General features: G+C 35.6%; 1 protein-coding gene across 3 annotated transcripts in view; it reads right to left on the minus strand.

Annotated features, from left to right (window-relative positions):
- Window positions 1-714: 714 nt before the first annotated feature.
- LOC145683526 (uncharacterized) overlaps window positions 715-12,509 on the minus strand; it is a 70,786-nt gene continuing 58,991 nt past the window's right edge. For all 3 annotated transcript variants that reach the window (XM_081754870.1, XM_081754868.1, XM_081754869.1), the window contains one exon: window positions 715-1,063. In XM_081754870.1, the coding sequence (XP_081610996.1) occupies window positions 876-1,063 (188 nt within the window). In that variant the 3' untranslated portion in view covers window positions 715-875. The remainder of the gene's footprint in view (window positions 1,064-12,509) is intronic.

The raw sequence follows: 12,509 nt of genomic DNA on the forward strand, positions 1-12,509 counted from the left end.
TTGTACGCTTTGTAACACGGAGAGAACATACAGATCTTTTATTGTTACACTATTTACTGAATGGTAGAATTTACCGACCCCATCTTACTTCGCAGGTTCAATTATTGTCAGGTAAAACCTGCACAGGAAATAACAGTACATTTTACTGCTAAAAGGCAAGAGAAAATATCTGCGCTAAGTCCCCCATATGGAGAATGGGTGCTTCCTACAATACAATTGAAAGAATATCTGCTATAGATGTTTTTGGAATGTCGGAGACAGTATATAAGAATATACTTAAAAATATACGTGTATAAATGTATAATCTTGTTAAAAGATATAACTGTGGGTAAATGTGCTTATAAACGAATAACAATGTAACTGGTTCTATAGCCTGTTGTGTTGAATATATATATATAACCCCAGTTAGTGGTAGGTATTAACTATAGCTAAAAATTCTTCAAAAGGTTCAATTGTTTTCTCATTATAATAACATATTCCCGTGATAATAACAGAGAAGTTGGTTTGAATGTATAGAAATTATTTCTGTCCTTGAAAGCAAAATTTTTGAAAACACCAGAATACGTATTCATTTATGTTGAGTAAGTATTTTAAAATACCGACGTTCATATTTGTAACTTGGGTTTCTGAGATACTCGATTTTTAGGATAACTTTTGAACCCTCGATAGAATACACATGTTAATCAACGTGTCACAATGAAAACTCAGTTTAATGCAAGTACTTAGTATATTCAAAAATTAATTTCGAACAATCCATGTGTTTTCTAGTAATACTATCATAAAGAAGATTACTTTTATTTCTTGAATGTGGAGAAAAGAGAACAAATTACCTCTCCTTTTCTACATACACTCACTAGCTCGTTGAAACAATTGCGTCAGCATGTTTCCCAATCTCGATGTTCCTTTGGTCTGCAATCAACTGGACATTTATATTTTAAAGGTTTCCGATCAATTGGAATTCTAGATCCCACAAAGTTGTAATCTGAGTCGATCCGTTCTACTGGCCAAGGTGAAGTGTCGTTAAACTTGTTGCAGTTGTAGCTATCATGCTGGAGTGACTTCCCTGGTAATTAAACAAATGTATGCTAATCAGTTATAAATGACATACAATCTTATTTATAAGTACGAATATTATTGTATAGTTAAGTAAAGGATTTATAAAATTTATCTTAAAAGCATAAATATTGTAAATAGAGTACTTGATATACTTTTGATAATAGGAAAAGCAGTTGCCGTTGCTACAACACGATGTCACAAAATGTAAACTTTGCAACCTTTTTTTTATTATAACACAGTTCAAAATTTGAAGATTAAGAAAATGTGATTGTATGACATTAAATTATTCAGTTTTTTCTTAGATTATTGAAAAACAACGGATCAAGCATTAGAGAGTTAGAATAAAATACAAAACTTTTGTTGTTGTTAGTAGTGAGATTTGCGCTGACTATTCTCAAATTATTTCTTATATTATTAATCAATTACTAATAACAATCTTCTTTGGTACTATATATATATATATATATATATATATATATATATATATATATATATATATATATATATATATATATATATATATATATATATATATAGGAAGTTTGACTGAGAAAAAAGTACAGTAAACCGTGCGATGCAATATGGACTCCTGGAGAAAATTCAAACGAATTTTGTATATGTGTAAATTATTATCTGAACAATTTATTGTGGGGTGTAAGACATTGAAACCATCCCTAGGAGGGAAAGAGATGACATGTAAAGTAGTAATAGAATGCGAAAGATATTGGTGTCGAATTCATAGTTTTCTAGTTCAAAGAGATGAATAATGACACATCAAATGAGCGCTCCTCACTTGTTTTTAGCCGTGCATAAGTGGAAAAATGAAATGAAATCTTTAAGTTTTACCTCCCACGGTTATGCCGGTTAGGCTAAAGGAGACGGTAATGATGAGACATCAATGAAATGGTGGTATAAAGAAAGTGGAAGGAAATGGGAGAATCCCGAAAAAATCCACGTGGACGGTGATTGTCCATCACAAAGTCCACACAGTGCTAGCGGAAATCATATCACGGACCTCGAGCACTGGAGGTAAACCCTGCATTAGTGGAAAATGGCTTTATAAATACATTTTTTCATTCAAGTGTGATTGTTTGAAAAACTTGTCTTTCAACTTTAGTGTGTAATAACTTTTCACTTCTTAGTTATAATTACATATATTTTCGATTTACATTTTATTCTGTTGTACATTTCTTATATACATGGTATGTCATACGTTTGAAGAGAAGCTTATGAGGACTTAGAGGAGCAGGGACATACACATAATGTAGTCCCTGGCGGTCCAGAACCCCCTGCCACCCGATATCACTACTTATCTGTAAATTTTACCTATTTTTAGAGATGATGTTAACATTTTATTAAAGTATGACCTCATATTGAATTTGAACCACTCAAAAAGTTTTCTATTTCTGAAATAAATTTCTGCCTATGCCCCTCCAAAGCAGTGATTATTTTAGCTAGTGATCAGGGGATAATGCAAAGACAATTCCCCAGAAATCATATCTCTGATAGGTGACTCCAGTATCTGTGCATTACCACTTTTCACTCCCAGTGTATTGAAACTCATCCCAAAGGTACTATTCGAAAATCTTCAATGGTTCTCCCCTCTGACCCTCCTAACCAATGGATCCGACCTTGGACATATACTACATCACGAATGGCACTATTTATGTCAGTGATCCCGAAAACTATGCATTCGACAGAAGTATAGAATGTTTTCGATTCTTTTTGCCTGTCACCCTCCCACTCTGACCTCCATGCCAACCAAGGCTTAACTCGTACTTAAGCATAATCAACAGTGTCACTATTTATCTTTGTGACCCCGAAAACTATGAATACGACACTAATATTGTTCGTATTTGACTACTTTTACATGTTACCTTCCTCCCTTATTGGGGATGGTTTCAGTGTCTAGCCCCTAACTTTACAGGAATTTCAACCTACTTAAGTATACCTATAAATTACAATATGAGAAAAACAACTGTGCATGTAACGTTTCTCGAATGGGAATTCGTTGACTGCTTTTTCAATACCAATGTGTGGCTTCTTTTTTCGTTTTCCATGCTGAAGATTGCCAAAGAGCTGAGCGTCATCTGCACCATTGTGTTATGAATATAGGTTTTAACGGCGTTTAGTTCACTGAATAGTCGCTTAGGTGCTGTTATCGTCACAGGAAAAGTGAGATACAGTTATAAATGAGTAGGGATCTAAACAAATACGGAACACTACCAGCAATGACACTTATCTAAGAATAAAACTTTAGCTTATTCATTTCAAGTTGAAATTTCACGCAATCATTTCGTTTATTACTGTCCTTTAAAGTTGTTTCAGCAAAGAGATGATAAATGTGTTGAGTAGATTTTACAGTCTACAGTTCCTTTTCTTTTAAGAATGAAGTAGTGTCCATTTTAGACATTGAGGAGAAAGTGTGAAATTATATAAAAACCTACAAAGGGGAATTACGAAATTTAAATGGGCCTCCTTCTGCCGTAAACCTCCTGCACCTCTCCAGTTAGTTACGCAACTGTTCAGGGTGCATGATGTACTTTTAATTTTTAGAAACATTTGCTAAGGCAATAAGAGTTTTTTTTACTGTTGTGTGAATTGAGTTGTATTGGGTAGAAATGTCTGATAAAGAAGACAATAGTCATGGATCGATGGATAATGTCATGGATCGATAACTAAAAGGTTCGTGGTTTGAAACCCTTCTCGGAAGCTAAAGGTTTTTAAATTCTAATTCTCCATATCTTAAGATCTTTTTCTCTCTACGTAATCATCTGATGCTCTAAAAAATTCTTCATATTATCTCAACAACTGCCTAATGTGATTCTCGCAGTTCGGAACCTTTTCTTCTTTTGTTTCGCAAAGTCACAATTTTCATCATAATACGGATATTGTCCGATCATTTTTCTCCAAATCGAAACTTATATCATCCCTTTCTTTCTCCATATTTGAATCTTTCTCTCTCTCTCAATGTCGTCCATGAACTGTTATTGCTTGGGATCAAACCTTCGACTCTTGAAGCCAAATGTTAGCGCTCTAGCAATATGCTATCGTTACTATATAGGTTTGTTCTTAAAAGCAGCATTATTTTAGATTTTTTGCTGGTCCGGGGGAAAGGCAGAGATTCTCCACCGACATAATAGTTTCTTTTTTTATTATTAAAAAATGAAATGAAATCTTTAATTTTCTGTCCCACGATTTTGCGGGGAGAACAAAGGAGACGGTGACGATAAGCAATGAAGAAAATGGTGGAATGAAAAGTGAGAGGAAACGGGAGAACCCACGCTCACGGTGTTTGTCCACCGAAAAGTTTACTTGACGTAAGCTGGGACAGAACTTCTTTTATTATATTACTACACATTTGATGAAACAATATGTATTTCTCAAGCTCAAAGGAGGGGCAATTACACCCTTCTGTCCTGCCCAAAAGACGCCAACTGGAACATTTGCTTGCAATTACTGACAAGAAATAAATAACACTCATTTCTGTCAGTAGTTTTTAGAGCTCTGCGCCCGCATTACAGACGTTCGGAAGCACAAAACCTACTGTCATGATTAACAATTTCCGTAGAAATCACAAGGAGCATCTTCCTTGGTTGATGTGATATGCAACCTTTGAAGAAGGAAAGAAAGCAAATAAATGTGTTTATGAAGCTATGGGAACATTTTGTGACATTTTGTGTTATTCAGGCTCTACAGTAGAAAGGCCTTTCGGAACAAACGAATGAAAGAGACGGCTTTACAGCGATAAACCTTGTAAACTGCTTTCAATTTTGGCCGTCTGAATGGAAAGAGTACATTGCGTCACACACCGCTTTATACAAGGAAAGGTGAAGGAGGGGGGTGAGTTGGGTTGAATAACGGAAGTACATAGTCGATGAGAAGTGTATTTCGGAATGTATAAGCACACGGCGCAAGAGTTTGTTTCTAAGTTGGACTTAAACTTTTTGTAACAATTTCTATGCTTCGAACTGTACAATTGCAGAGAGGACTTTCACTTAACGACGTATGCTGGAATATTGAACCTTATTAGATATGTATATGCTTCAATTTCGTCACATGAATCCATAAATCAGCAGGCGCTGTTGCATTTCACTAGTTCAGTTGATTATTTTTTATTATTGTCGAAACTGTTACTAAGATAATTTTACTTTAAACTTATGAGTTTGTGTTAAAGCTTTGACGTGAGGGTTGAAGATTTTTATAAATTGGATCAATTTTGTGTATTCTAATCTACTTGATCATCGATTTTAGCACCTAACGTCACCAAAGAAAAAATACAATGCTAATCATAGTAGAGAATCTAATGTTATTTAAGACTAGTACATTCCTCCTTATAATGACTGGCAAAAGGGCATGGATGGATCAGTATAGTGAAATGGTCCCAGGTGAATCTTGGGACGACAAGCGGGTGGTACATAGGTACCCCCAAGATACATTAATCCCTCATGTTTCAATCCTCAGCTCTCCTTGGTACATGAGAAATGGCGCAAAATCGAAAAAGTGGGATTAATGTATTTCTCAAGAATGGCTTGATGGATTTTGTTCAAACTTGAATGTATACAAGGGCTTTCTATGAAAACATTAACAGTTTCCATTGACCCCCTCACCCCTCAAAAAATTCGATTCAATATTTTGAGCCTCTTTTGACATACGATGGTCTGCGAGCTCAATTATGTAACAATTAATTTTAGATGTCGCTTTAACCCTACGATCACACATTTTTTTCCAAAATTGTATCACGGGTACGCCATGGTCAAAATTAGCCAAAACTAAGCATACAACACCTAAAAGGAGATAATTACAAAACAAACAGTTATTGATGTCGCTTTACCATATTTGCTACGTGAACGAATGAGAAATCACACTTGAAGTGCCAAATTCACTCAGTTTCCATTTGATAATCTGTGGCGGCCCCATCCCTAGTTTAGGATATAGCAAAACTGTTGATATTTAGCAATTTATTTGGGAATGAACACCCTTATTACTTTAAAGAAACACAAAACCATGAATATTTGTGGTTGTGTGAATTTGTCTCAAAAAAAGGAATACTGACAGCCAGAATCATATGTAGCATTTTTTCTTGGGGGAACAAGAGCCCCAATCTACATAAGAATTGTACTCTTATGTATATAAATTAGTAGTCAATGGATTAAAATATAGACCCTGAAAAACTTATATTGAGGACAAAGGTTATGAAGCTCTCATGCCTGCATTTAAAGGCAAAAAAATCAAAATTGTCCACTGCAGAAGCAAATGATGCAGGTTTATTACAAAAATTCGTTGGACAGTTGAAGCTACATATGGAATGCTGAAAGAAAAGTATCGTCTGTTGGGTAAAATATTTGGCAATGAAATGATAGCTAGTGTCGGCTCGTATTATAGAATTGCTTTTTTTCTGCACAGTAAATTCTCCCTACTTGTGACACCAAATGGGAACCACTCCACAATCATCACAATCATGAAATCTGCGAAAACTTCAGAAACCAAAACACCTTTGCAGCCTTTATTGAACAGAAGAAATTGCCCGAAAAAGAAATTCCGTTTACATCTATTTCTTCACAAGATCTTGAAGATTTTCCTCGAAAGACCCGAAAATATTTGAAAGCAGTGGCGGATCTAGCCCGGGGCGAGGGGGGCCTAGGCTCTCCCGGTTTTTCGAGTGACAAAAATAATTGAACCTATTATTTATATATTTTTGAAAGTTTATGGTAAACTAATGATATACCTTCATAACAGGCCCGTAGCCAGCCCCAAAATGTAGAGGGGGCCCGGTAGAAGTTAGGGGGGCTCAAGCCAACCATATTATAGTTAATCAAATAGTAACATCAGCAATTCATCGTATCTGCTCTTGAATGTTTAAGTATTTTGTTTCTACTTAATTCTATTATCCCCTCTACACACACACACACACAAACACACACACACACACACACACATATATATATATATATATATATATATATATATATATATATATATATATATATATATATATATATATATATATATATATATATATATATTAAGATTCTGTAATCTACATGAAAAAACGTGAATTTTATTAAGTGGATATTACTAACTACACGAATTAGAATTAAAATATAAATGTTTTAATAGTCCCACATGTAATACTAACCTTAAGATCAAGAACCAGAGATGGTCTACTGTAAAATAAGGAAATTCAACTTTACTTAGGCACTAGTTTAGGATAAACTTGCGAAGTTGCCCTTCCGTTTTTATCAAAATTTTCAAAAATTACTTAGAAGAATTTGATAATTTGATTGCTTGTGTGCTTGATAACATGTAAGTGAAATGTGATTTATGTGTAATATCTTTTGATAAGCGGTTATAAGGACGGGACTAATTAACAAGTAGAGGGAACTACTTGTCTCTAGATTCAGGACGGTTGGATTGTGAATAATTTTCGAGTAAACATGCCTGCAAGTGTACAGGGTCTTTGCGCTGGATGTGAATTGACAGTACTAACATTTGTAAAACATGATGTTATCCGGGCAAGCGGGGCCTCCCAGGCCCAGTAGCTTCATATATTTTTTGACTTTCTCAATAACCATAAATATTTCGATTACATTCTATCTTTAGTCGAAGTTAAAGTCATGAACATATCGAGTTGGTAAGGCTAATAGAGTTGGTAAGGCCCCAGTTGCCGTCTACATTACAAAAATATCTTGCCCGGACAAGGGTTAATCTTTTGAATATTCATGGCTTAATGAATGAAAGAACAAAAACCACCAACAATGGTTCACGAGTTTCTGCTTGAGATAGGAGAGCTCTGCAAACCCAAATACGTACTAAGGTAAGAGCAAAGTAGACATAACCTAACTTAAGTAACCTAGTAGTGCGTTATCCCACCTTTCTTCGGCTTCTCGCTTCGCTCGTTCTTCCCTCTCAACTCCGCACTCCCCATTAACTACCCAAACCGTGGTTCGCGTGGCCCGCCAGTCTTCCCTTTAGGTTAACAATGGGTTTCCATATGTAATTGTGGTATATGTAGTTGTGAGAACAATGTAGTTGTGTAATTGTAGTTGTGGGAACAATGGGTTTCCTCCCCCGTACTCACACCCTTGAGGTAACGTAACAGAACATAAAGTGAGTAAAGTTTAAGTAGAAATTGATGATTGTAGATTTTATTATGGTTTTTGTTGAAAATTAGGTGGACGGGTAACTTTGAAGTAATTGCCTTGTTTACAATTATAGTTGTATTTTTTTTTAATATTTATACTAAGTTCTTGTTTAAAATTTTAAATTAAATTCGTTTTATATAAATGAACCACCTGCACACTATACCAAGAAAAGACATACCAAAACAGCTTTAAAAATACTATAATGTTATTCAAAACTACACTGAGAAAAAAATGTATGCAGCATACGTAATATCGTAGATTACATTTGTAAATCCTGCAGTTTTTGCACTTAACGTACAGCAAGCGTATAACTGAAAACACATGTTTTATAATACTTTCTGTATAAGTGCTCCATCTATACATACTTTCCGTATGAAACAATATAGGCGGTCAGGATCTCACATACAAATGGACGTATATAACATATAGCTGACGAAGGTAACATACATATATGTATGTACTGTTAGACATCAAACATCCTGCAACGGCATGATGTAACACCTAAGGGCAGTGCCTATGTAGCATATTGATAACGTATGCCCCGTTCTGATTTTTGTAGTAAGCAAGAGGATTCCGTATATTTATACAATATTCCACTGTCCGAACAACGGATTTTTCTCAATGTAAGTAAAACGCTACACCCATCTAGTATCGAGTAAAGGCATCACTGCTTCTTTCATGTTGAATTCCAACATTATTACGCGTACGCGACTAAGTTCCAATTTACAACGTTTTTATATGAAAACTAGCTACTTCCACGGGATCCCCCACCCCAAGTACAACACAAAACATTTTGCTACATAAGTTCTCTAAATCTTCCAAATTTTTACTAGTCCTGGCTCCACAACCCGGAATTTAATCCTTAAACTTAAACGTTAAATACGTTCACTTGCTCAGTTACTCATCTGATTAATGTAATTTAGCTTAACTTTATTCTTCTATGAGAACAAATATATGAAAGTCTTTGCAACCATTACTTTTTCGGTGAATGTTCCACCACAGTTCTTGTTTTACATATCACACCACAATAATTTGGACCCTACTAGAATCAATCGCCTTTAACGGAACTCGGAGCTCTTAATTCAATTCACAACTAATTGGTCCACAGTTAATCTAAGGTTTGCTGTTGACGAGGATTTTGCAATGCATGTATGTACTACAACTACACAATAGAATAACAAAAATCTAACAATAACAATAACAATAACCTACTGCAATCGACAAAAGATAAACGCTTTGTTCCTGCTCTGTTTTTATGATTTGGCTTCCAGCAGGCACTTCACACTTCGTCTCCTACCTTCCAGATCGCTATTACAACTGTGCCATGAAGTATTATGAACATATTCATTCTTTTCGTAAAAACTTGCTTCAATATGTATTGTGTTATTTCATATCGAGATTCGAAATGAAATTTAATGAAATCTTTAAGTTTTACGTCCCACGGTTATGCCGGTTAGGCTAAAGGAGACGGTGATGATGAGAGATGAGTGAAATGGTTGAATGAAGAAAGTGGGAGGAAACGGGAGAACCCCGAGAAAACCCACGAGCACGGTGTTTGTCCACCACAAAATCCACACGGCGCGAGCTGGGATCGAACCAAGGACCCCAAGCACCGGAGATGAACGCTCTACCACTGAGCCACTGCGTCCCCCATATCGAGATTCGAGAAGACTGATAAACTTTAATTCCTTTAAAATATGTTTAGAAGTGTTCATCAAATAGTTAAAATGGAAAAATTCTTGGAATAATCTCTTTTCAATTGCATTTTATTCTTAGTGTTTACACATAGAATTAATCGTTTTTTTTTTTTTTTGCAAGCCTTCCATAAAAGTTTTAGTGGGGGGAAGAAAAATTTAGGGGGGCCCGGCCCCCTCTTGCCCCCGTGGATACGGGCGTGCTTCATAATTAGGGATGTGGTTGCCCCACAGTTTTTACCTTGTATATCCGTCACTGTTTGAAAGGATTGTTTTGAAAACAACAATGCATTCAAGACATACAAATGCTACATCTAAAACCAAATACAGAAGATTACGAAAGTGTCAGAAGTTTAGGTATTGTTGTAACTGTGCAAATGGATTGCGAACCGTTGGCTCTTGTTCTCATGTTACAGCCATTATTTATTACCTTAGTTATGGATGATATTTGTCGAGAATCCCAAAACCAACCCAAATAATGAGCAAAATATTCGATTACGACATTTGTGTGGTCATAATTGGAAAGAGTTACAAGGACTGAAGTACATGCTACAATCTTCCTTTCATCCTTCCTTGTTTCCCACTTTTAAATACTTGTACTTCTTACATGTAACTTACTTTCTGTTTGCAATATACTTTCGTCTATTTCTTGGATGAAAATAACTTTTATTCAAATGTTTCCGTTTTCTACTACTCTACTTCTTATCCTCACTCCCTCCTCTCAGGACCTGTGGGAGACACCACAAGAAAGGTTGCATTACATTATGGTGTTTTTGATGGTTTTTGTCTCTCCAGCTGAGGTTATTTCACTTTGATTAGACACTGTAGGTAAAGGTAACATTGATTTTTTATATGAACATACACACTGAAACTTCAGGAATCCCCAAATGGCTATTGTAACCTCATATTCATATTCAGGCTGATTGATTAATATGAAATAAACACCAATATCAACAGTTTCAGTTTGGCTCAAAATGGGAATGGGGACGGAACAGACCATCAAATGGGGCCTCAGTGAATTTGGTGCTTTTCAGGTGTGATTTCTCATTCATTCACATAGCAAATATGCTAAATTTACATCAATAGTTGTTCGTTTTGCAACTGCCTGCTGAAAGGTGTGGTATGGTTTGCTTTGGCTAATTTTTCCATGGCGTCCCCGTGATACAATTTTTGAAATAATATGTGATTGTAAGGTTAAAGCGACATTTAAAAATATTTTTTTATAATTGTGCACGCAGACCAGCATGGGTCAAAAGAGGCTCAAAATATTGGATCGAATTTTTTGAGGGGTGAAAATGGTCGGGGAAGCCTTGTGAAAATGAAGCCCTTGTATACACCTATACATACATCCAAATTTGAACAAAATCGATCGAGCCATTCTTGAGAAATAAATTAATCCTCCTTTTTCGATTTTGAGCCATTTCTCATGAACCAATGAGTGTTGAGGTTTGAAACGTCAGGGATTAATGTATCTTGGAGGTACCTATATACCACCCACTGGTCGTCCCAAGATTCATCTGGGGCCATTTCACTATGCTCTTTGTTCATCATATAGATTTCAATTTTTTACTGCATGCAGAAGATTGTTCGGTTTGTTTCAAACTGAATTAGAAGTGAAACTGTCTACAACTATCTGCTGTCGTGAGCAGTGGTTTGTATCAACTTGTAGGTAGGCGAGTGTCGTCTCATAGCATTTAAATTAAACCCCTACTGGGAAGGGTATATCATTTCTGTGGCGATTAAAACGCAATTACTGTAGCTTTCTTTACTCCACGGGAAGACAACCAATACGTATTCACGCAACAGCAAATATTATATGGCAGCATTTTTTCTTATTAATCAGTAACACATACAAAATCGTTACATTTCCAAATGAAACTATATACATTAATTGATTACTTAAAAAATGTACGGGGGCAACTGCCCCCCTTTGCCCCCCCCCCTAATCGCCGCCCATGGTTACTTATATATTTAAATAATCATATTCCCACTCTCAAAATAGCTACGTTACACGTCTTTACAATTGTTTCAGATTATATGATGCTATAGGCACATAAAAACATTGCACAAAAATATATCAATACTATCTTTACAAGGCAAACAGATTATACGGCCGTGGAAAACATTAAGCAGATCCTATTAACCTAACTAATTTGTCTTGTTTTAATACTCCAAGGTCGACCAAAGAAATATGTATACTTTTAATTTCTTTAACGCAAGTGGCTTATTCATAAAGAAAAATGTGTAACGAATCTTATTGTTTCTTTCTTGCACAAACATGTAGTAGGCATTCTGGCTATTTACTGAATATTAGATTTTAACGCCGTTAGAGAAATGTATCTTTTGCGAAAAATAATTTCATTTAAAATATTCCTGCTGCTGCCACAGAACAAATTTGGTGTTTTACTTACAGTTCAAACCAAATAGGCTTCCACGAGACGACGTACTCCATTAAGGTGTGCGACTAAGTAGTCTTCCAATCGGTTTTTGATGTCCTCTATATAAAAAGTTCGATGCATTTAAAGACCGCTACCAAGCGTCTTCTATTCACTGATTAATGGATGTGACCTCTTCTTCTTCCAATCACAAATGTTAGGCACAACCTGCTATCCGA

Source organism: Thermobia domestica, chromosome 4, assembly GCF_964235325.1.
Source record: "Thermobia domestica chromosome 4, izTheDome1.hap1.1, whole genome shotgun sequence".
NCBI lineage: Eukaryota > Metazoa > Arthropoda > Insecta > Zygentoma > Lepismatidae > Thermobia > Thermobia domestica.